We start from the raw sequence: 26,101 nt of genomic DNA on the forward strand, positions 1-26,101 counted from the left end.
ACAACAAAGTAAACCCCATCCCTCACCCCCCCCCAGCCCCAACCCACAGCACAACTGATCAGGTAAACTGACTTCTCAACTGATCAGTTGTACTGTCTCTTGTCCCCCGGGGGGCAAGCACAGAGCTAGCCCCATCCCTCACCCCACCCCAGTCCAAACAAACTTTAGATAATCTCTCACATGGATTTTCATTTCTGCCCCCAACCACCCCCACTATCCCACCTGGGGGGGGGGATCCCTCGCACCGGCCCAGCCCAACCCCACATCGACGGCCCAGAAGGACGAAGGAAAAGAAGGCAGCAGGTCCAGAGAGAATCTGCTGCAGGACTGTGCAGAACAGCTTTGTCAGGTGATCCTGTACATCTTACATATTTCTCTCATATTTCATCTTGTGTCAGTACCAAAGAATATTTCCTAATAGTCATAGTGTGTGTGTGTGTGTTCTTATATCTTATATATCAGAGAGTGAGTGTGTTTGGACTCGCCTTCTAATTTAATGGTTTTCTTCTTCATGACGATTTACATTGTAGATTGTATCTGAAAGAATCAAAACTTTGAATGAACACATATAGTATTATGTAGTAAACAAAGAAAGTGTGAAATAACTCAAATAATGTTTATTGTATAGTCTTCAAAATAGCCACCCTTTGCTTTGATCACTGCTTTGCACACTCTTGGCGTTCTCTCAATGAGCTTCATGAGGTCGTCACCTGAAATGGTTTTCCAACAGTCTTGAAGGAGTTCGCAGAGACGCTGAGCACTTGTTGGCCCTTTTGCCTTCACTCTGCGTCCATTTCTTCCAAAATCGTCTGGATTGGGTTTAGGTCAGGTGACTGTAGAGGCCAGGCCATCTGACGCAGCACACCATCACTTTCCTTGGCCACACATAGGTGTGTTTGGGGTCATTGTGCTGTTGAAAAAGTTATGATGATCCAACTGCAGAGAGATCAAAGTTACTGTTTTTGTAGAATTGGAAAGTAAGCAATGTGCTTCCTTTGAGGTAGTACAGCACGAGTTGTGTGTACAGAAAGTGAGAACATTAAGCTTCTTCCTCATTACCGCACTTGACCTTGAACTGTGTCAGTATTGACTCTTTCAATCCTCTCGCTTTGGTAGGTGAGAAGCCCAGAACTAAGGCTGCCAACATCCAAAGACTGGTGACTCCTCATGCGCTGCAGCGCAAGCGCCGCCGCATGGCTCTCAAGAGACAGTGCACCCAGAAGATCAAGGAGGAGGCCTCGGAGTACAAGCTGCTGGCCAAGAGGATGAAGGTATGTGTTAATCTAGGCCTTTATTCTTAACCAGCTGCTGAGAATCAAAGATCACACTAGTCTGCTTTTGTCGTGTAGCTGAACACTACATTTATTTCTAGTGGTTCAGATCAATGAAGATAATGTGACAAATACATTTCTGGCAGGTGTGATATTTCCACGAGTGTTGGAGCGGCTGTATTACATCAAGTGCATTGTGTCTAACAACATATTGTAATTAATTTCCTGACCTTAAATATACTTTTAAGTTGTGATTTAATCGTGAGTCACTTGAAATTTAAAGTACCGGACTGTGTTTTTCAGCAGTGTAGTTCTGAGTTGCCTTGCATGATATAGCTGTAATGGCATTCGGCCGATTATGGGTTGAAAACCTTCAAGGAGCACCTGATGGTGAAATGTTAAGGAGACAAAGTTGGACATGTGGGAGCTGTTTGACTGACACGCATTTGTTCTTGTAGACAGGAGGCCAAGGAGAAGCGCCAGGAACAGATCGCCATGAGGCGCCGCCTTCATTCTCTGAGGGCGTCCACATCCAAGTCAGAGTCAGAAGTGAAACGGAATCAAATAAAGTCATGTTTTGCTGAAACAGTGTTGTGCAGTTGTCAGTTATTTTCTCTTCCACATATCCCCCCATGAAGAGACGCATTAGATGATTTTTGTCAGCCCCTTGTGTGTCTACATGAATGTGTATGCAACGGAAACTTTTAGTTAGTGGTGGATAATCTAGAGATACAGCAACAGCCTCAGGTCAGTCGTTGCTATTATGGAGTACTGCAATAGTACTTTTATTTTTTTGATTCTTTGGTATGAGTGAATTCTGGTTCACACTCCGAGCCAGTTGGTGGCGGTAATGGACCACATCGTTGTTTGACAACTGGCAAAACACAGAAAAGGAGGAGGAGGTAACCAATGAGAGGAAATTGTACAAAAAAATGGTAAATGGCCTGTATTTGTATAGCGCTTTACTAGTCCCTAAGGACCCCAAAGTGTTTTACACATTCAGTCATCCACCCATTCACACACTGGTGATGCCAAGCTACATCGTAGCCATCCTGGGGCGCACTGACAGAGGCGATGCTGCCGGACACTGGCGCCACCGGGCCCTCTGACGACCACCAGTAGGCAGCGGGTGAAGTGTCTTGCCCAAGGACACAACGGCCGAGCCGGGGCTCAAACCGGCAACTTTCCAATTACAAGACAAACTGCCAACTCTTGAACCACGATTGCCCAAGACTAAGAGGGGCAGAGGTTTTAGTTGTAGGATCTGGTGTAGAAACCCACTCCCTAACAACACAAGGCTGACGAGACCAGTAATTTTGACCATGGCCTTGGATTGCAGGACAGAACTGTCTTCTGCTGCTAGTCTGCTGCTGCTGCCTTGGAGGAAAAATAAATCTGTGTACCCTATTTTAAGTGTGGGTGTGTTGGTTTTCCTGATGGTCACCATTAAAACTTGTTGCTTTCTTGCACGCAGGCAAGTGACCCACTTAACATGTTAATGAGCAGTTAAGCAGGTGCACCTAAGTTACCTGATTTTGGTCATTAGGCGTTTTAAAAAGTATTACTGCCATTTGTGGCTTTTTCTGGTGGTAATTGAATTTATTTGCCACAGACAGTGACTAAATCCAATTTACTCCTAACCCCACTGGCCCTGACGTGAACCTACTTTTAAACTACAGTTAATGGTTATTTTGTCCAAATACAGTAATTACACTGTGTACGAATTTTTTAAACCACAGCTCCATGGTCCCAAAGTCCAACAACCCTACTGGCAACTTTTAATTGGAAAAGGGAGGAGAAGTCAAATGTATTATTATTCACATATTACACAGACTGTGCTGACTGGACAGGCTCAGTGCAGTTCCTGGATTATTTTCAAGCATCATTAAAGTTACAGCATGTAAACTCTCACCATTCTTATCTGTCCTTATTAAAGTCCATAAGCTGAACTACGGTAGCTCTGCTAACTCTGGTAATTCTGACTGTAAATCTTTCCTTAATCTCTTTATTTGCTATTTCGACACATGAAGTTACAAAAATGTACTTTGGTAGACAAAAAGAAAACCTTTGTAGACTTTTTGGAGTAACTTTTCATAATGTGGAACTTTAGTCTTGAATTTTCAAAAGTGAACTTTTGGCTTCTAGTTATGTTGCCACCGGAAATATTTTGTCAACACTGAGAAGTCAAATCATTAATGGTGTGTGGTCAGCCACAGGTGATGGTGTGGCTGTCTTAGTTCTCTTTCTGTACCAGAACTTTAAAAAACTGACCAGGAAGAACGTAACTATAATACTGAACCTGAAGTATGATCCTCCCACCAACCAAGCGGCGCCACTGGTAGCTGTGGGTTCCCCACCTCCTGCTGAACTCAAACAACCAGTCCAGAGACAGACTCTGATGTAGCATCACTTTCATCGCTCACTCCTGAACTCCTGTGAACCATAATGAGTGTGGCCTCTCTAAACATCAGTGACTAAGAAAACTTTTCAGTTTGTTATCATTTGAGTTATTTATTAATGACTCACTTAACTCAGTTAATATGTTACAGGTCACTGTTTAAGGAAAGTCAGAGTAGGGTAGTTTCAACGGGTGGAGAGGCGTGTAACGCTCATCGTGCCAGTGCAGCTTATCCTACAGAAATGTTTCCAAAGCGAGGACGATGGCTTCATGTTTCAGCATGCTGTGAACATTCAGACCTGAGAGAGAAAATATGACAAATAAACTGAGTTTTAAAGAAGAGATTTGTTACATATAACACTTAAAACCCTGAGCTTTTTATGAACTGTTTAATCACGTCACACTGGGCTCTTTTTCTGCCACTTTTTTTATTCGTATGAAAGCCATTTCCGCTGTGTTGGGTGTAGCATAGCCAAACTTGCCACCCGGTTTCGTTTTTGTAAAAAATTCAAAATTTCAGTCTGATTTTCTTACATCAGCCTAACACGGCTTAGCAGCAAAAATACTCACACTTGACACCCTAGGGACCGTTTTGTGCCCCATTGAAACCCATTATAAACGCTATTTTTCACGGCAAAAAAATTACGGTCAAATCGATCGTGATCGGTAATGCTTCCGTTTCCGTTTGCAGTAGTGGCCTTAGAGTTGTAACTTTTTTATTTGTCCACCGGGTGGCGCCCTTGCTCCACATTTGACCCCGGGCTGGAAAACAGCGGGCTGCTTAAACAGACCTGCGGGAAACGAAGCCTCATTTCCGGCGTGCAGTAGCGCCTTCGCCCGCTGATCGGGCGGGACCATTTTCAGCCCCTAGGACCGTTTGAGGGTGCATTTTTTTTAATCAACAGGAAATGACGTATTTGTTGTGACGTGGTACCGGACGTGTGTGTTGGAAAAAGGGGTCCGACGCAACATGCCCCGGTGATCGTCGCGACTTATGCCGGGGAAAGACACTTCTTTCGGCTTAGAGGAGCAACATTGGCCGCCTGGAGACCATTTTCTGCTCCTGCAAAAAAAATAAAAGGCGATCGAAATGAAGGTTGGTGCCAATCTTTAGTACATCTAAAGGCCTAATTATAATAACAATCAAATATTACTTCAAATGTTTTTTTTTTTAATATTTCGTTTTGTTTTGGGGGGCTAATTAAACTGCGATTAAAAGGGTTAAAACCCCCGAAATATAATTAAAACTTTACATGAATATTTCAGGGAGAAGTAGTTTTAAAAGACTGGCTAATTTAAAGTGGAAAAAAATATGAATATATAATCTTTTTATAGCATTTTTCGGGCGTGGCAGAAAACGGTCCCCAGGGTGACGAACGTAAGTTTTTTAAAGTATGACGTGAGGGTTAAACTGTGCCAAAACCAACCCTTTGGTCTGATAAAGTATGTATTTTGTATTCACGCTTCTCTTATAAAGTAATTTGTGGCTGTCGTCAGTGAAAATTGCTCTCTAAATAAATATTATTTTATTTAAAGGAATTTGTGATATTGGCCAGGGTTTTCTCTTTGAAAACTCAGAAGGAGGTGACGAAGTCCAGCTGGCCACAGGATGTGGCATTAGGGCTCTAGGCCAGCCTGTTGATCACATCAGCAGCAGTATTTATGCTCTTTGACATCAGGTAAGCATATTGATATGCTACATGTTACACTTGAACATAAGTTAAAAGAGAGCCTCTGTTCCACAATTTGACTGTTATTGGATATCATTTTTAGCTTCCTGGCTTTTCATTACTTAACAATTTCTTTCCTGATTGTATTTTATTTATGTATTTTTATTTGACCTTTCTCAACTTTAGTGCCAAACATGCTGAAATCTTCAAAGAGTTTGTGCAGTTCACTGACTCAGAGACTCTGAAGATACTCCAATACTGTGCAACCAGGTGGCTCAGCTTGCTGACTTGCATAAAGCGGGTGCTCAACCAGTGGGATGCACTGCAGGCCAGTATGAGGATGTGGAGAAGCCTGGTTAGGTGAAGATGCTGGCAGAGCATTTAACCAGCAAGAAGACAAAGTTCTTCTTCCAGGTTCTGAAGCCACTGGCAGAGTTCAAGGTTATGTTTCAGCTCAGCCAGCCCAGCAAAAGATAAACTTTAATAATTGTGATAATAAATAAAGCTGTTCTCATAATTTTTCAAAACTGATAATCCGTCTTGTGTTTCTAGGCTGAAGGAGTGATGGTCCATAGGCTACCCAAGGAGGGAGATGACCGGCCTGGTGAGAAGACTGATGGGAAGATTTCTCACTGCCAGCCTTATTGCTGACGTCCCACTGAAGGACATCAAGTTCATGGATGCCAGCCTACAGTTGCCAGGCAAAGAACTCTTTCTTGCAGTAGCTGCACAAAGCCTCTTGGAGGACAACATGGATGAACTTTACTCTTCTGTCCCAATGATGATCCAGTAAGCATTATGATTATTGTGTTGTCCAAATAAGCTTACCTCCTAAGAGCTAACTGACTGATAATCCATCATACAATGCCTGTAATCATTGATCCGATCATGTGTCACAAAGCAGTGAGAGACTTCTTTGTATCTGTGACCACAAAGATGATGACTGCATCCCCCCTCGACAACATCATCCTCCAAAGCCTGACCGTGTTGGATCCAGCGTCACGGCATCAATTTTCTCCAAACTCAGGTACATCCCCTTTTTTAATTGATGGTGGTAGTTGTTTAATAATCAACTTCAGAAGTTACAGAGTATAATAATAGAGCAAGCAATTATATCTCCAGCTCACTTGTGCTTAATTTGCTCATTTTCATGTGCAGTCATAGAGCTAGGGAAAAGTCTGCTGCAGCTGCGGTTGGGCCTGGATAGACTTAGGGAAGAATTAGTGGAGTACCAGGTGCTTGGCAGGGAAGATCTTCTTCAGGAAGCAAGGATTGACAGGGTTTGGGCCATGCTAGGGAGAGATGGGAGATTCCAGACTCTGGTGCATTTGATGAAGGCACTATTGTGTGTGGCACACAGCAAGGCATCATCAGAGAGGGTGTTCAGCATGGTTAGAAAGATGGTGACACAGAATAGAACAAGGATGGACAATTCAACCCATAACTCACTTCTTCCAAGTAAATTAAATTTCACAGGTGCTGCCCACACCTGTGCTGCTTCAAGGGGTGTGCTTCTGGCTGCGAAGCATTGCAGCTTCAAATACAACCATGTGTAGAGGAGTGTTGATGTTATGGATATTGTTATAGTTAAGGACGAGTATCCCCAGTTCTGCTTATGTATATAACTGTATCAGTTGTTGTATAGGATGTTTCTGTTGAACCATCACTACCATCTGTTGCACAGGTACTGGACAGCTGTTTAATTTAACTTCTTTTGTCCGATAAATAAACACTGTAAAATTCAAGTGACTCACGGACCGGTAGGGGCTGGAGCGCTGGGTCAGGGTTAAGAGTAGAGTGCTTCATCACAGTGTTAAAATCAGATGCTGGAGAAGTTCATGGGGAAGTTTATTATACAATGATTTGATTTCAGTTCAGTACAGTTTTATTAATGCAGCACCATTTAACAACAACAGTCACTTCACAGTATTTTCTGTTAACCTGTTGTCTGCTGGGAACAAGGCTCACCGTATAACCACAGAGGTAGACTGCATCAAGGTCTAATGTTCATGTCTAAAAATATTCACTTGAAAAAAACCCTGTAAAGTAGCAGGGAGCTACAGAGAGTTTAAGGAGTCTAAAAGCAAAAATAAGCTCAGTGCAAAAAGTCGAGCAACACAACATGTACCATAAAAAGACAGAGTATTGCAGATAGATGTGAACTCTGTGGGAGGTGTAACCAGACAGACAAAGCGACTCACTGATCCAGTCACAGACTTATGACCTTCATGATCCAAGCAATTCAAATTCAGTCAAGTATGAGTGAAGCACCCCAAACACCTGATGCTTACCTATTTAACTGATTCCATTAAAGTGGAGATTGAATATCTTGTATATTTCCAATCTTTCTAAGCCCTCTTCTGTTCTGTGACTTCTCTCTTCCAGAGTGGGTTCCCCAGTGAATACTTTCACTTCTTCTTGAACTCAGTGGAAATGATGACTGTAGAATTAACCTCGCCTGTGGATGCTGTTATGTCCTGCAATCCAGATGAGAAGATGGTGTTGAACAAAGGCAGCTATGACTCCACCAGCTCCAGGTTCTCTAACCCAAGTTACTCTGAGCTTTGTAGCCTCCTCCTATCTCCTCACTGACTGCTGGGAATCTGAAGCCCTGTGTGGCTGACACGCCTTATGGCCCTGTTGGTACTCGGGGTGAAGGAATAAGCACAGAACAGGAACAACTGGTACACGTGTTATTGTTAGCTGTGCTCGTGTTATTGTTAGCTGTGCTCTTTTTATTCCAGCTGGTGAGGGATCCACAGCCTGTAGCAGCCTCACACACCTTTTATCACTGCCTCCTCCTCATGTCCTCGCAGGGCCTGTCTGCACACTGTTATATCATGAGTAATAATTGAAAAGAAGTCTATATACATAAAAAACGTGTGTGCGCACACACACACAACTACATATGTGATATTTAGAGTTACGTTTAATTTAGATAAAGTAGTTTTTTAGCCTTAGACACAAACAGTGAAGGGCAGAAAGTGAGACCATTTTCACTAAGACAAGAATTCAAATGAACACTTATTTGTTTCTACTTTTGCAAGCTATAAAATTATGGCTCCTCTGACGAGACTCCTCTCTCCTGTCCCCAGGACAGTAAAAATCTTCATGAGTGAAGACGACATTGACTTTAGAGCTGGAATATAAAGTAGACCCCAATATTTCGCTTCGGTTCAGATAGAGGGGGAGGAGGTGGAGGTGGTCAACAAGTACAAGTACCTCGGGCTGTGGGTGGACAACAAACTGGACTGGTCATGCAACACAGAGCACCTGTATAAAAAAGCCCAAAGCCGACTGTACTTCCTCAGGAGGCTGAGGTCTTTTAACATCTGCAGGAAGCTCCTGAGGATGTTTTACCAGTCGGTGGTTGCTGGAGTACTTTTCTATGCTGTGGTGTGCTGGGGGAGCAGCACAGCAAAGAAGGACTCATGCAGGCTGGAGAAACTGATCAGGAAGGCTGGCTCTGTGGTCGGCATGAAGCTGGACACTCTGGTGACAGTGGCAGAGAAAAGGACACTAAAGAAACTGATGGACATTATGGACAATGCCAGGCATCCTCTGCACACGGCCATTAACAACCAGAAGAGTCTGTTCAGTGACAGGTTGCTTCTCCCAAAGACAAGAACTAACAGACTTAAAAACTCCTTTGTCCCACACGCCATCAGACTGTTTAACTCCTCTCTGGAGGGGAGAGGGAGGGGAAACAGGAGGACAAAGGAGGGGGGAACAACTAAGCTGTAGTGCCTCTTCACCTCACTGTGCAATACTTTTGTAAATAGTCAACGGTGCAATAGACCTCAATACTTGAAATGTGCAATTCACTTGTATTTTTATTTTTATTCCTATTTATTCTATTTATCCCCTTCCTATATTTTATTTATATTGTCTCTGTATTTATATATATGTGTGTGTGTATAACTCTGTAACTTCTGTCGGTGCTGTGCTTTTTTGGAAATCGAATTTCCCAGAGGAACCCACCCGAGGGATTAATAAAGTTCTATCTTATCTTATCTCTTCACATAAACATCGTCATTTATTCCCTCTTACTGTGGCTGTTTTTCTTCCACCACGATAAAATCACACTTCATGCAGAGCTCTGTCTCTGAGGAAGAGTTTCCCATCTAAAAATCAGTTTTCTGCATTATTCTCTTGCTTATTACCCACCAGTCCAACGTTGTTTGCAGCACTGTCGGACGCTGTTTAATTGTATTTATAATGCACACACAAAGAAGTGTGTGTGTTCCTTACAGAGAGTTACTTACTGGCACTACTCCCTGTGCCAGCTGCTCCTGAAAAAATACATTAAAAAAAACATAAGTACTTCCAACAAACATTGCTGCCCAGGTCAATGAAACTGACGGTGTAATAACTTCATGCCTCATCCCACACATACCCGGATCCTCCACCGCAGCTGGTGGTGATCCCGCTCCCCCGGTGCGGGCTGCCTCTCCCAGCCCTTGCGATACTGGTGATATCTGCAGACATGAGAAAAACCAGTGAGCAAACATGTAACTATCACATCAATGTGAATCTGATGGGTGTGATCACTGCAGCCTGGATCCCTGAAATGAAAATTCATGTGAGAGATTATCTAAAGTTTGTAGAAAGAAAAATCTTCATATTGGTGTTGTGGTTTATTGCTGACTTACATGACAACCCTTTAGCCGGGCTTGTCTGCTTCCCCCACAAAGAAAGAAGGAAAAAAAAAGGAACTTCTTCAACCGTTATTCACAGAAGAAGAAGTGAGCTAGAGCTTGAGAAAAAATGTTAGTCATTTAAATAGTGTCTTACAAACACTGCAAGACGCAGAGGCCAACCTAAACATTTAGTTTAAAAACATTACCTAGTCAGAGTCGCTGTCATCAAGTGAAAGGTTAAAAGGCCTTTCCCAGAAGCGTCTGACTCCAAAAGAACCTGAGGATGTTGGAGGGCAACAGAACGTGTCATCACTTACCTTGCACCTGTTTGCACTTACAGTGGGGCAAAAAAGTATTTAGTCAGCCACCGATTGTGCAAGTTCCCCCACTTAAAATGATGACAGAGGTCAGTAATTTGCACCAGAGGTACACTTCAACTGTGAGAGACAGAATGTGAAAAAAAAAATCCATGAATTCACATGGTAGGATTTGTAAAGAATTTATTCGTAAATTAGGGTGGAAAATAAGTATTTGGTCACCTCAAACAAGGAAAATCTCTGGCTCTCACAGACCTGTAACGTCTTCTGTAAGACGCTTTTCTGTCCCCCACTCGTTACCTGTATGAATGGCACCTGTTTGAACTCATCATCTTTATAAAAGACACCTGTCCACAGCCTCAAACAGTCAGACTCCAAACTCCGCCATGGCCAAGACCAAAGAGCTTTCGAAGGACACCAGGAAAAGTATTGTAGACCTGCACCAGACTGGGAAGAGTGAATCTACAATAGGCAAGCAGCTTGGTGTGAAAAAATCAACTGTGGGAGCAATCATCAGAAAATGGAAGACATACAAGACCACTGATAATCTCAATAAACACAAATATATATATATATATATATATATATATATATAAGTATATATAGCTGTACATTTGCATATGGTTTGATGTGTTACTCTATAAAAGCAAACATGTAACAAATTGTAAGGAAGAGTTTATGATGGATAGGGCCTAAACTGGAAGAAAAAGTGTGTTATTAAATATTGAAAAGGGGGCAGGATTAAATAAGATTATGCTTCTTCCTACTGCTTTTTGAACATTTAAGTTATTTATAATTATTATTTTGTTTTCCTTATATTTTGTATTTTTTGACTCTTTTTTTTTCTGTTGTTGTTTTACTATTTTAACATGTTCAAAGTAAATATACAATACCAGCTGTTCACTGTCTATAATAAAGACAGTGAACAGTTAATAGTTAGTATTCCCATGTACTCATATTATATTATGATTATATTAATGTAGCACCAGGTTCTGTAAACTTGTAACAAAACTATCTGGTAGAAACTGAGTACATTTCAGAGCCCTCGGTACTTTGACTTAAATAAAGATGTTGAATCAGTACTTCACAGTACTTTAAATATCAAGCATTTTTAAATACTTCTTAAGTACAAGTATCTGCACTTCTTCATAAGGACAAAGTGTCAGTATTTTGTCGCCTCTGTTGACAGACAGTGTTAATCTCTCTGTTTTGTGTCACATGTCAGATCAATGTGGGGATATTTCACTTTTTCTGACACAGAACATAAAAGTGTTTATCTGCTTGGCTCCACTGATCTGAAAATGGGTTCGTTAAACACTTTTGTTCTTTCAAACAGTTTCAAAAATGCCTCCAAAGAGAAACGTACAGAACCTTTTGGTTTCCATTTCCTCGTCTCTTCTAAAAGACAAATGACAGACGAGTGAAGTCAAATGAAATGGGTTTGATTCTTTCCTCTGACTTTTCTCTCTTAAAGACAAACAGCTGATGTGACAGTACTCACATCATTATTGAATGTTTTCAGTCCATAAATGCAATGATCAGATTGTCAGTGTTACACCTGTTACCACTTGTAACAGGTGTAACACTTGTACCACAGCTGTTCATTTTGCTGATGTTTTGATTCAAACTTGATCTTTATTTAAAGTGAAAACAGAGTTTCTGATGAATTGTGTTGTAACAACTGTTGCTGTGCAAGATGCTGCAGAAACACTGAAAAGCACCACAATAAACCAACTCTGCCAACCACAAGTGTAATATGTGTAGTATGTAACACACACAGAGCAACCCTCTGATGTCTTTTCTAAAGCTGCCGTGTGTATTAACCAGTTTGCATTTTCAATATTCATGTGTAACTTGATAATCTGCAAACGTGCATTTGTTGAATTTGTCTGCAATAAAAAGTTGAACCTGTCTCGTCACGCTTCTTCTGCCAATATCAAGTGACGGGCAGAGCTCTATTGTCTACTCTATGCTATCAAGGTTATTATGTACACTGTGTTTAGTCAGCAGATCATACGGGCACCTACACACACATTTAAACTATAATGAATATGCAAAGAAGATAACCAGGAATTAGCTTTCACAGTTCATGTGTGCTTTTCTCAGCACTCGTGGTTCAGACCACGCTCATTTTTAACTCTGACCTCATTTTGAGCTCAGCTCTAATTCTGTAAAGTGTTGTGAGTCCATCTCACACACTTGTATCACATCAAAAACATTTGTTCACAGATTGAAAAAGGCTTCCTGCCACAGAGAGCATCTCCTGGATGACTAAGACGTTGTAAAGAATATCAGACACGCTGTCACTGCTGGTAAAACTGCAGCTTTGCTGTCTTGAAGTTTCATCCACTTGCATCTGGTTAACCATGTATGCAAATAAGGAGGAAGATGAGAGGGTGTCATTTTTTAACACTTCACTTCTGTATCTTAAAGACTGTGCTGAGTCGACTTCTGCTTTACAGAAAGGACAGTCAGTTATCTACTTGCATTTTAACGGCTCACACAGAGCAATGAGAGGAGCAGCTATGAGTGTAATAACAGCAGTCAGTGGATTTGTTCTCCTCACTGTGACAGGTTGGTCTGCTGTGAGTAATTCTACTTTGAGTAACCAAATGTGACAGAAAATATAATTCAGACACTGATTTGTTTTCAGGTGAATGTATTTTTCTTCCATCTGTAAAATGATGCTGTGTGAAACATCGTCTGTCCTTACAGCTCTGCAGCTCCAGCCTTCTGTCTCCATTCTTGAATGTTTTTCTTTGCACTGTTAACACTCAGCAGTTCAGAGTTTTACAGTCTAATCATTTTATCTGCATTTTATTCCAGTGCCATAAATCTGGACACTAATGATGTTTGGGTGAAAGACCCAATAATTTAGTCTAATTATTATAAATCATCTGTCGTCTTAGATTCACAGAATGTATTTGTTGTGTTTAAGTGGATTTCCTCAGGATGAACATGGCCGACGTTTATCAGTGTGAACTGTTTGTTCCTCTTTTTGTTTTCATGCTGACAAAACCCAGACTAGCAGTCTCACTTCACCTCTTTCCTTTTTTCTTTCTCTACATAAAGACCAAATTGTAAAGTCATGGCTGCCATTGACTAAGTGATAGTGACACTACAGCCACTTCTAGCTGCTCTGTAAAATGAACGAGTCATTTAACGTTTAACAAAACTTTATCTGTGAAATGGAAGTTTTTAGCTCGTTACACAGAAAAGCCAACATGTAACGTCCCCATATGAGAACATGTCTCTGTGTCTGTGTTTGTGTCCTTCTTTGTGGTTCTGCTGAAGTGTCTCTATGTGTCAGTGTGTCTCTCATTATATAAGTGTCATTGGGTGTAATTTATCCTAGAAGTTACTTGTGTAAGAAATTGTTAATTCCATAGACTACATTTTTACTTTTTATTCTTTACCCTTTAAATCAGAATGAGGTCCAACTACTTTTATCTGTTTTATTTATTTATTATTTTACTTTCTTTTTAAAATCCTGTCCTGTTCTCCTATGTTTTCCATTTTATTTCTGTTTATTGTGCTTCATTTTGGTCAGCAGTGGATGTTTTAAGTGTGTGCTAGAACTCAATTTGACTAAACTAACAAAATACTCCATTAGGCTTATTTTGGGTCTAACCACTGCTCTTCAGTAGTGCTTAGAGTACTACAGTAGTGATTAGTGCCTTTCTGTTTTGGAGTGTTTCTGAGTTAATAATTGATTATCTAAAATGTACCCTTTCATAACAAAAACTCTGATACTGACTGTGTAAGAATCTATATCATTGCAGTGACGGGCATGTCACTGCAACCCCCTCTGGCTTTTGCTCCACGGCTGCGGGGTGACCCTTGGGCTCTCCTCAGCTCTTTCATGGACAGTGGCACAGTTGTCCCTCCAGTTAATGTCCCATTAAAAGAGCCATAAATGTAATAAAAAGAGTACTTTAGGACCATGGTTGCCTCGATTTTTATTTCTTTCTTCTTCTTTGTGGTTCCGTTCGTCGCCACTCTGCCCGTGTAACCAGTATGTAAGAAAAATAACAAAAGATGGCCAATTTTAGAAACTTAAGGAATGGTAGGAGCCAAGAGGATGGGTAACCACAAGGAAAACACAACCACAAGATGTTGAAACTGCATCTCGTTGTATTAAAATATTGTAAGCTGTATTACAACCAACAACAGTAGCGAATACAGCGTGCGTGCACGAATACCAAAAAAATATAATAAAGTAAAATGAATTCAGACCTGGGTCTTTTCAATGTCAGTGTTGTCCAGTTCAGGCCTGTTGGGTGATCTGGGCACTTTACTGGTGTGAAACCAGTCCAACAATCAACGTATGTTTTGCACATTTTGTTCTGCCACAATCGGACTGCAAGATTCAGTTCCATATGAGCTGTGCCTCACCATCCATCGCAATGGAAGATCATCATTCTTCTGTTGATTTCCAGAAGGTCTGTGGAAGTTCTCTGTGGACTCTGTTTCTTGATATCCAATTAAAAAAAACAACCTTACCAATGCAAAGCACCGTGTATTCACAAAAAACAGGTTTCCAGATGTAGCAGCTGACCGAACAGACCTCAGGCTTCAGCCGCTATCCAGCCTGAATAGCAACAACATTCCTTTAGCATTGTAGGTACACCTTTAGCGGGTGTAGCGCTAAGCAGCTTTACCAGTGTAAACAGACAGGAAACAGCTAAAGGCGGGACAACAAATCCGATTGGTTAAAAATGAAATCGTCCATCAAGGTCAGAAAATAATGATCATTAAACACAACAGAATATATAACAAAACAAAAAGTAACAAGGCTTTCAACCCAACGATAACTTACTTTTATACAAGTTTATACAATTATTCAAAATTTAGTTGTGCTTTATTTTTTTTGTTTCTTTTTCTGATTTTGAAGATTTTAGACTGAAATACATTAAACTACATGAGCAATAATTCCAACAAAGGTTTCTACTCTTATGTGTTTGTTACTGTTACACGTGCTTCTCCTCTCCCATGTCCTCTCCTGTCTCCATCATCAGTGCTAACCATCTCCATGCTGCCTTCACTCTCATACAATGGCTGAAATATGTTTAAATTAATTTCAAGCTCATCTTACCTTGTGCACAGAGCAACAGTGGGTCAATGCAGTCAACTCTAGCAGCCTGTAACTTCTACACATTTACCTTTATCATCAGCAAATCATTTTTCATTATAGTTTGTTTTATTCTAACATTAAGTGAGAGTCTAATTATCTGTCCAAATGACAACAGTAACTGCAGGTTCTCATTACACTCGGTCTACAAAGCAGCTGCTCTCACTCAGTTCCTGCCGTCTAATGTGAAGATCAGATGAATCTTTAGCTGAAAATAAAAACCTGCAAACTTTGTTTTCCATGACATGAAGCTGAAAATGTAGCCTACAGAAAAATACTAATCCAAATGAGTCTGTTTAATTTTTGTTAATCTAACTTTATTTTTTGTTATGATGTGCTCTGTGTTACAGTCGTTCTGGGTCAGTATGGCTGGGGAGTGACTTACACTTCTACTCAGGTCTGTGCCTTCAAAGGAGCAACAGCAGAAATACGCTGCACCTTCAGATACCCATCGACTATAAATGGAAGAAATACAAGAGTTGTCAAAAAATTCTGGTTCATCACACACAAAAATAATGAGCCTGTGGACCTGAAAACAGATCCAGAGTATTCAGGTCGAGTTCAGTATCAGTGTGAAAACAATGACTGCACTCTGAGAATCACAGACCTGAGAGAGAGCGACTCAGCTGAGTACAAGTTCAGATTCATAACAAACGATCCAAGAGGGAAATATTCTGGATCACCTGGAGTCACTTTGACTGTCACAGGTAAAATAATTTTCAGTGGAAGTAACTTTAAACATTTATAAGCTTTTCAGCTGTCTGTATGTTGAGAGTTTGTTTTAATATAATATCTGTTGTTTGCTCCCAGGTCCACAGCTCCAGGTACATGTGAGGAGATCAACAGTAAACTCTTATTCTAACTGGAAAGAGCTGACATGTCACAACAACTGTCAGCTACCTGATCAATCTTCCTACATCTGGTACAGGAATGGACACAAGCTTTCATCAGACGAACAATATTTACACCTCAACACATTTGATTCTGCAGACAGTTTTCACTGTGCTGTGAAAGGATATGAGATATTCCCTTCTCCAACAGTGTGTGAGTTCACTACTTTTTGTTTCATTAAGAGAATTATATTTAATTTTTCTTTATTTACGTGAATGTGTCTGTATGTTAGTTTTAGTCAGAGGCCTTTCTTTTGGGAGGTTTACAATGTTTTCTTTTTAGAATATAAATTTCTAAAATTTGGTTTTGTTGTGATTCTTATGTTTCCTCCTCCAGATGCTCCAAAGCTTCCCTCTGTGTCAGTGAGTCCCTCTGCTGAGATAGTGGAGGGCAGTTCAGTGACTCTGACCTGTAGCAGTGATGCTAACCCAGCAGCTAGTTACACCTGGTACAAGGAGGATGTCATCAACCCTCTCATTTACCAAAACCAACATTTTTTCTTCTCCATCCTGCCCTCTGACTCTGGAAAGTATTACTGTACAGCTGATAATGACCTGGGACAAAAGAGATCTGAAAGCAGAACTATTGATGTGAAATGTGAGTAAAATACATTTATAAGCTGTAAAGACTTTTTGAAGAGCTGTGAGACTGCTGCAGGAATATGGAAAAACTTGAATTACATATCACGAAGACCATGTTTGCAGTTTTTAGAAATACTGTTATTCTTTTTATTTTCAATGGTTGAGTGTGTGAGCTGAACAATTTTTATGCATTCAAATAGAAAAAAAAAACAGAATTCCATGATTAGAAAATGTCATAAACAAATTTTACATGTTTTCTATTCATAATAGAACATAAAAAAATATCAGCTGAGAAAATGTACGATTTAAAGAGTACAAGTAAAGTATTTGTTCATTCTGAGTTTCATGACAGTAACACAAGTCCAAAAATTTGGATGGGGCCAACAAAAGGCTGGAAAACTAAGAGTTACTAAAAACATCTGGAGGAACATGTTGCATCAAGTTAACTGGCAACAGTCTCGCAACATGTTTGGGTATAAAAATAAAATCCGAGAGACGCAGTTTCTCAGAAATAAAGACGGGCAAAGGTTCTTCAATCTGTAAAAACCTGTGACTACAAATTGTGGGAATTTTACAAAATTATCGTCCACGATTTTATGTTTTAAGACTCTGGATATCTGACAAACTACATTACATGATACCATCAAATATTGAGCGAATCTAGAGAAATCTGTGTGCATAAGTTGCATTGACTGAGATGAATATTGGATGCCTGTGATATTCAGACCCTCAAAAAGGTAAAAGTGTCTCTGCTCCAGATCTTTTGAAAATGTGCTGCTGTCACTGAATTCAAAATATGCTTATTAGTTTGCAGAGTTTGGCTAACCTTAGCAGCACAGACAGAAGTTGGTTTCTTCCAAGCTAGCATCCACTCCTTTATGCCGAATGAGACTGCCTTTGCCAGTGGGCTGTCATTTGCTTCCTTTCCTGGTTCTCCTTTACATCCTTCCTTCTTTTTGGATGCTCAGTCATCGGTCAAGAGTGCAGCCCAGGTTACTGGCCAGTGGGCTCTTCATCTTTGAACAAGTAACTGCCATTATATATTAATACAATAAGAAGACCACAGACTAGAGTTTAAGGTGACTAGCAAGGGCAGCAATATTTCTAGTTGGTCATATCACTAATAAAAAAAAGTGTGTAGGGTATGAATGCTGGGTATTCCATCCAGCCTAATGCAGAAATTAGTCAGCTTTATGCTTTTGAAAATTGGAGGACAAATGGCAGGATATGTTTTATAATCTAAGATACAGTGGCTTGCAAAAGTATTCGGCCCCCTTGAACTTTCCCACATTTTGTCACATTACAGCCACAAACATGAATCAATGTTATTGGAATTCCACGTGAAAGACCAACAAAGTGGTGTACACGTGAGAAGTGGAACGAAAATCATACATGATTCCAAACATTTTTTACAAATAAATAATTGCAAAGTGGGGTGTGCGTAATTATTCAGCCCCATGAATCAGCACTTTGTAGAACCACCTTTTGCTGCAATTACAGCTGCCAGTCTTTTAGGGTTTGTCTCTACCAGCTTTGCACATCTACAGACTGAAATCTTTGCCCATTCTTCTTTGCAAAACAGCTCCAGCTCAGTCAGATTAGATGGAGAGTGTTTGTGAACAGCAGTTTTCAGATCTTGCCACAGATTCTCGATTGGATTTAGATCTGGACTTTGACTGGGCCAGTCTAACACATGGATATGTTTTGTGTGAAACCATCCCATTGTTGCCCTGGCTTTATGTTTAGGGTCGTTGTCCTGCTGGAAGGTGAACCTCCACCCCAGTCTCAAGTCTTTTGCAGATTCCAAGAGGGTTTCTTCCAAGGTTGCCCTGTGTTTGGCTCCATCCATCTTCCCATCAACTCTGACCAGCTTCCCTGTCCCTGCTGAAGAGAAGCACCCCCAGAGCATGATGCTGCCACCACCATATTTGACAGTGGGGATGGTGTGTTCAGAGTGTGCAGTGTTAGTTTTCCGCCACACATAGCGTTTTGCATTTTGGCCAAAAAGTTCCATTTTGGTCTCATCTGACCAGAGCAGCTTCTTCCACATGTTTGCTGTGTCCCCGCATGGCTTGTGCCAAACTGCAAACAGAACTTCTTATGGTTTTCTGTTAACAATGGCTTTCTTCTTGCCACTCTTCCATAAAGGCCAACTTTGTGCAATGCACGACTAATAGTTGTCCTATGGACAGATTCCCCCACCTGAGCTGTAGATCTCTGCAGCTCGTCCAGAGTCACCATGGGCCTCTTGGCTGCATTTCTGATCAGCGCACTGCTTGTTGGGTCTGTGAGTTTAGGTGGACGGCCTTGTCTTGGTAGGTTTACAGTTTTGCCATACTCCTTCCATTTCTGAATGATCGCTTGAACAGTGCTCCGTGGAAATGTTCAAGGCTTGGGAAATCTTTTTGTAGCCTAAGCCTGCTTTAAATTTCTCAATAACTTTATCCCTTCATGGTGTTGTTGCTCCCAGTTTTCTCTTAGACAACCTCTGTTGCTGCACTCAGACCAAAGGGGGCTGAATAATTACGCACACCCCACTTTGCAGTTATTTCTTTGTAAAAAATGTTTGGAATCATGTATGATTTTCGTTCCACTTCTCACGTGTACACCACTTTGTGTTGGTCTTTCATGTGGAATTCCAATAAAATTGATCCATGTTTGTGGCTATAATGTGACAAAATGTGGGAAAGTTCAAGGGGGCCGAATACTTTTGCAAGCCACTGTATATGAACACATGTAAGAACCGTTACAAATGTCTACATCGAAATCTCAGTAAATAGTGATATATAGTTTGATCCGATCATTTCCACTTTCAAAAGTGTGTTCATACAAATATTTGAGACATTTCTTTAAATACCAGACTGCTTTATCCAACTGAGAACATCAACTGCAGCTTCTCATTACACACAAAGCAATTCTTCAAAGCAAAGCGGTTTCATTGAGATTCCTCTAATATTGAAATCAAACAAGTTTTTAGCTGAAGAAAAACCTGCAGACAGTTTTAACTGTGCTGTGAAAGGATAAGAGCTTTTCCATTCTAACAGTGTGTGAGTTCACTTCTCTTACTCCTTTACTCCTCAATAAAGCTGATTTGTTTCGTTTTGGGAAGTTTACAATGTTTTCCTTTTAGAATATAAGCTATTAATATTTGAAAATTTGGTTCTAACTATATATTGTATATATTGTAATTACATATTGTATGTTTCCTCCTCCAGATGCTCCAAAGCTTCCCTCTGTGTCAGTGAGTCCCTCTGCTGAGATAGTGGAGGGCAGTTCAGTGAATCTGACCTGTAGCAGTGATGCTAACCCAGCAGCTAACTACACCTGGTACAAGGAGGATGTCATCAACCCTCTCAGTTACCAAAACCAACATGTTTTCAGCTCCATCCTGCCCTCTGACTCTGGAAAGTATTACTGTACAGCTGATAATGACCTGGGACAAAATAAATCTGAAAGCAGAACTATTGATGTGAAATGTGAGTAAAATAAATATATTTTTAAGTACATTGTCTTAGTTTAACATGTGGTATGTTTTCTCTGTTCTGATGATTTGCAAAACAATATATTGTATTTGTATTTTATTTATATTTTACACAATTTTGTCACACTTTTTTGGACTAAAGGTTATTTAGGATTTTTTTATTTGTTCTGTGAATGTCTTTTAATAAATATAACACATCAATGTATTCTTTTACGTATGTAACTTAGTTTTTTCATTAACAGTGTGTGTGTAAGACACTGATAATTTACATTAAACTCTTATATATTAACAGATGCTCCAAAGCTTCCCTCTGTGTCAGTGAGTCCCTCTGCTGAGATAGTGGAGGACAGTTCAGTCACTCTGACCTGTAGCAGTGATGCTAACCCAGCAGCTAAATACACCTGGTACAAAGACAACAAAGTACTGGCAACAAGACAAAAGAATGTTTATCACTTTATCTCCATTAAATTGGAGAACAGTGGGAATTATTCCTGCAAGTCTGAGAATCAGTATGGACAGAAGAACTCTACGTCTCTATCCATAGATGTTCAATGTTAGTTGTTTTTTTTTTCAGTGGAGATCTCTAAAAAAATAACACTTGGTAACATTAATAGAATGTAATTATATACATGTTTTTTATTTAATGTTTGCTAGATGCTCCAAAGCTTCCCTCTGTGTCAGTGAGTCCCTCTGCTGAGATAGTGGAGGGCAGTTCAGTCACTCTGACCTGTAGCAGTGATGCTAATCCAGCAGCTAAATACACCTGGTACAAGGACAACAAAGTACTTTCAACGGGACAAAAGGATGTTTATCACTTTATCTCCATCAAATTGGAGAACAGTGGGAATTATTCCTGCAAGTCTGAGAATCAGTATGGACAGAAGAACTCTACGTCTCTATCCATAGATGTTCAATGTTAGTCTTTTTTCAGTGCAGATCTCTAAAAAAATAATAACCATTTTTAAGGATTGATAAAGCCATCCTCTGTACCTGCTTAGAGTACAGGGAGGCTAAACAAGACTGTGGCTCACCTATCAGACGACTGGACCATCTCACTATCTGATTTAAAGAGTTTTTCTCTGTGACAGAGGTCTGACCAAACCATGCCACCAAACAAAAGGATAAAACAGACTCAATAAAAGAACGATAAAACAAAGTTAAAATTTTTTGGTCAATGTGGAAATGAACAAGTTTCCTAAGGCAATAAAGGTGCTGGTGACCCTTTTTACAAACTGATTTGCAATTTTGATCAAAGTTCAGTTTTTCATTTATTATGGTCCCAAGATATTTATATGATTGCACTTGCTCTATTTTCTGACCTTTAATTAAAGTGACTCCGTGCCCATTTTGTTGTTTCCTAAAATATTTTAGATATGTTCAGCTGGAGATAAGATAAATAGTTATTTATTCATTCATTTTAAAGGAAAAACATTTGTATGAGTGGATTATGACAATAAATAACTAATAGCATCACCTGGCAAACAATCTAATCTCACTGCTGAGAAATCTCTGCCATGTATTTGTCTCTGTTTTAGGGAAATCCAAAATAATAATCATGAATATCATCAGGCTGACTCTGGTGGTCCTGATCCTGATTCCTCTGCTTGTCTTGAGTCTGTTGACGAGGTAAAACAATACAAACACTTTACCCCTCTTTTATTTTCCCATTAGACCCTTAGCTTGAAAGTTGAAAGTTCATAACATTTATACTAAAGTTGTTTTTTTTATTATATCCAGGAGGAAGAAGCGCATCCTCTTAAAAACTGAACCAAATGAACCTGTAGAGATGACTGAGGTTTGTTTATTTGCATTATTGGAGTTGGCGCAAATGCCACTCAGCAAATGACTTATTATGAAATACATGCACATGTTTTATGAGTGAAGCTGTTTCAGTCTGAGCATTTAATCTCTCTTCATTAGGTATACTCTCATCCTGACTGAATCCCGATGAATCGTCAAAGGCTCTGACTGCAGCACAGACAGATGACAAGGAGGAGCAGGAACAGCTGGTGTCAAGTCCAGTCAGGTTACAGCAGGTGTTCAGTTCAAGTGTCACAAACAGCCCTTTTGTGTGTTAGACCATTAAAACTAAAATGTTTGCTTAATAAAACAAAGACTGCCACAATTTAAAATGTCTTCTTCATGTATGAAACCTGCGCTGAGCAGCCTGTGGTGTTTTTCCACAGTCAGCCAATCTAATGTCATTACAAAGAAATCTGAGCTTATACTCTAAATAAATATAAAAAATAAAATACAGAGACAGTACTGGGAGTTCTTTTTCTGTGCTTTGCTCCATAATCAAAATGATCAACAATTTCTATTAATTTACAGAAATGTTTGTGCCCACTATGAAAGACACCGAGATGCTTTTGTTTAATGGTATCATTTATACAAAAAAATAATGTCAATCTTCTGTTATTCATTTCAGCAGTTCATCCTTTAATGCTTTCTGTCTCTTACTTCGGTGCAGTGTGGCAGACAGTGGGTAGAGTGAGCGATATGTTTGACACAGCTGAGACTGTCAGGGCTCTGTGTGCGGGCAGACAGAGAGGAGGATCCAAATGCAGGACTCGGAAAACGGAATGCAACTCAAAAACCTCAGCACAAAGCACCAGGCCAGGGCGGGTGGAGGGGGTCCAGGACGGAGGGACAGAGACCAAACAAAAAACAAGGAGCTCTAGAGTCCACGACGAGTTCAGGGGGCCGACCGTGCACACGGCAACGGCGGCGATGGGCGAACAGTTCCGGAGGCCGACCACTTGGAAGGCAGTGGCGGCCACTGAGCAGGTCCGGAGGGCAGCCGCGATGCCAGCAGCGGCGACGAACCTTTTCCGGAGGCCGTCCCCGAAGGCCATGAGGCCACCTTATAGGCCTGGAAAATGGCCGGCAGAGGCTAGGCGGAACAGGTCGAGCTGGCTCTGACGGCGGTGTGGCAACCGCAGGACCAGGCGTGGATGAAGACACGGAGGCCGGACGCGGCGTGGATGAAGACACGGAGGCCGGACGCGGCGTGGATGAAGACACGGAGGCCGGACGCGGCGTGGATGAAGACACGGAGGCCGGACGCGGAACCTGACGGCAGCGGGACGGCTGCGGAACCTGACGGCAGCGGCGCTGCAGGCGGTGATGCGAATGGTGATGATGTGAATGCTGCAGGCGGTGATGTGGATGCAGGCAACGGTGTAGGAGTCACAGGGGATGATTCAGCAGATGGTAGCTGAACAAACTTCCCCGGACCGCCAGCAGACGAAACTTGAGGCTGGACAGGCTCCTTGGGCCCTCCAGCTGGAGTAGATGCAGGGCCAGAGGCAATAGGGACCCCTGACTGAGGGTGGAGATGAGAGGCTGATTTAGCAGAAGACAAAGCTAACGATTCCTGCACTAGCTGCGCTACTGACTGGGCCATGGACTGTAATAAAGTCTGCAAAAAGTCTGATTGAGGTAGCGACTGAGCCATGGATAACTGAACTTGAGGTGATAGTGGTGGTGGTGGAGTTGGTGACTGTGCTACAGACGGCTGCTGACCAGGTGACACTGGAAACTGAGCTGAAGGTGTGGAAATGAAAACTGCACCAGTCCCTACTACAGGTGAGAATGGAAGTGTGGTTGGATGATGATGGCGAGGGTTGCATTTCTTCCTCAGGGACGGATCAAATGATTTGGTGATAAACCGTGGCAAAAAATGCTGCTGTCGCTGAGAGTACCAAGTGGCGAGGGCCTCCAGGAGAACGGCTGAATCTTCTTTCCCTGGGCCACCCATGCCAAACAGTTCAAAGGCTAGCCTCGCTCTTAGAGCTGTTATCATTTGCTTAAGTCCGTTTATGTGCAGAAAACTGACGGTGGAGGCAGTAGACGACAAGAAATTATCAAAAAAACACTACCTCCATATGCCTCGTGTAGGGGCTCGCAGCGTGGATTATCCTCCGACAGTAATCCCATAGGTGCGCGAGATTCTCTCCCTTAGAGGTGAAAAGTGAGTCCGCTGGATCCATACTGGTCGCGTCGTTCTGTCAGGGCTCTGTGTGCGGGCAGGCAGAGAGGAGGATCCAAATGCAGGACTCGGAAAACGGAATGCAACTCAAAAACCTCAGCTTTATTGCTGGCCAGAAAACAAAACATGAAGTGAGGACTGAACACCGAAACCAAAAACACACAGGCATAATCTGAGGGTACAACACGACACTGGGCATGGGAAAACACAGGGCTTAAATACACAGGGTAGTAATGAGGAAATGGGCCACAGAAGGGAGACACAGCTGGGAGAGATCAGGGCTAACGAGACATGGGGAACAAAGCTGCACACACTAACATAAGACAAAGTCTTTCACAATAAAACAGGAAACATGAATCACAACTCAGAGACATGGACTCAACACAGAGACAGAAAATGAAACATGGAACTGAACTATACATGAAACCACCATTCCTAAAACATGGATAATAGAAACATGAAACTCTAATAATGATAATAATAATAATAATAATAATAAACATCACAACAAGAGAATGAGAAACAATCCAAAACACCAAGATAACTGAAACACAAAGTACCAGAGAAACAAAGAATAATCCATGATGCAAAAGTGAACCAAAACACAATAAACTCAAAATACTGGGTCCAACGGACCCAGAACCGTGACAGAGACTCAGGCTAAAGATATTTAGCCTGAAAGTTCCCACATCATCATATTTAGTCAAAACAAGTTAGCATGTATTTGTTTTGTTATCAAAAGTGTTTTTATTCAAGATACATTTTAGAAAAAAAAATGACGATGGAAGGATCTGTAATTCTTGTACATAACTGTGAAATCCCTTCAAGTCATTCTCACTCTCAGCCTGATGAACCAAAAATACATTTGTTTTTCTACCTTCTTTGTTATTTTGATCATTAAGTGGTGCTTAATGCTGGGAACCACTGTAAATTATGCCTTTGCATTTTTATTATGTCCTTGGTAAAGATTTAAAATTAAATGTAAAAATGTTGCTTTGTATGTAAGAATTTGCATGTAAGGCTGTAAACATAAATACAGAATTGGAAAGACTTCAGGTTTTATTCTCACACTGAAACATCTCTGGCTTGTTTTGTTAAAAAGAAATGAGTTTGACAATGTTGTGGGTCTTCTCCTGTATGTGGTACGGGTCATATCACTGTCAGCTATTTTCACTGACTGAGTATTTTTAAAACAATTTTTACTTTCCTCTTTTGGACACAACTTTCTAACATTGTGGTTCAGGTCAGACACTTTAAGACTCACATTAACTCACATCAATAACAGGGAGTTTTAAAGTAAACATAGAATTTATGTGGAAATGACAGAAAAAGCGAGGCAGTGCAAAGGAATGAATGGCCACACCTGCCATTCACAGCGAATAGCTGCACAAGTTTATGTCGATCATGTTTGTTTGAAAAAAGCATGCAAATGTCAGGGAAAGATTCCCCTCTCTCTGCCATCTGTTACGATCATCTTCCACCCTCACTTATAATTGTGCAAAATGATATTTTTGCACAATGTGCACGGGCACATTGTGGTATGTGCCTGACATTGTATCTGATATAATTGCTGATTATTTAAACTTAAACTCTCAAAGATGGAACCTTATACTATTTAAAAATGAAGATGAATATCCTTCCTCGTCTTTTATATATTATCTTTTATATATTTTTGAACACTGTCGGTAGAAGTAAGTGATAATGAGTTTACAGAGTGGGACAAATAGATT

At 40.8% G+C, this 26,101-nt stretch overlaps 1 protein-coding gene and 1 long non-coding RNA gene across 2 annotated transcripts in view; both read left to right on the forward strand.

Annotated features, from left to right (window-relative positions):
- LOC113018036 (B-cell receptor CD22-like) overlaps positions 1 to 22,634 on the forward strand; it is a 28,211-nt gene extending 5,577 nt beyond the window's left edge. The window contains exons 2-11 of the mRNA XM_026161109.1: positions 1,137 to 1,271; positions 15,778 to 16,134; positions 16,238 to 16,471; positions 16,655 to 16,915; positions 20,115 to 20,375; positions 20,673 to 20,933; positions 21,035 to 21,295; positions 21,916 to 22,006; positions 22,118 to 22,175; positions 22,301 to 22,634. Coding sequence (XP_026016894.1) covers positions 1,137 to 1,271; positions 15,778 to 16,134; positions 16,238 to 16,471; positions 16,655 to 16,915; positions 20,115 to 20,375; positions 20,673 to 20,933; positions 21,035 to 21,295; positions 21,916 to 22,006; positions 22,118 to 22,175; positions 22,301 to 22,321 — 1,940 coding nt within the window. The 3' untranslated portion in view covers positions 22,322 to 22,634. The remainder of the gene's footprint in view (positions 1 to 1,136; positions 1,272 to 15,777; positions 16,135 to 16,237; positions 16,472 to 16,654; positions 16,916 to 20,114; positions 20,376 to 20,672; positions 20,934 to 21,034; positions 21,296 to 21,915; positions 22,007 to 22,117; positions 22,176 to 22,300) is intronic.
- LOC113018033 (uncharacterized) lies at positions 5,938 to 7,991 on the forward strand. Its single transcript, XR_003271665.1, has 3 exons — positions 5,938 to 6,128; positions 6,241 to 6,366; positions 7,725 to 7,991. It is a non-coding gene; the product is annotated as an uncharacterized LOC113018033 (long non-coding RNA).
- Positions 22,635 to 26,101: the final 3,467 nt, after the last annotated feature.

This window comes from Astatotilapia calliptera, unplaced genomic scaffold (assembly GCF_900246225.1).
Source record: "Astatotilapia calliptera unplaced genomic scaffold, fAstCal1.2 U_scaffold_34, whole genome shotgun sequence".
In the NCBI taxonomy this organism is placed as follows: Eukaryota; Metazoa; Chordata; class Actinopteri; order Cichliformes; family Cichlidae; genus Astatotilapia; species Astatotilapia calliptera.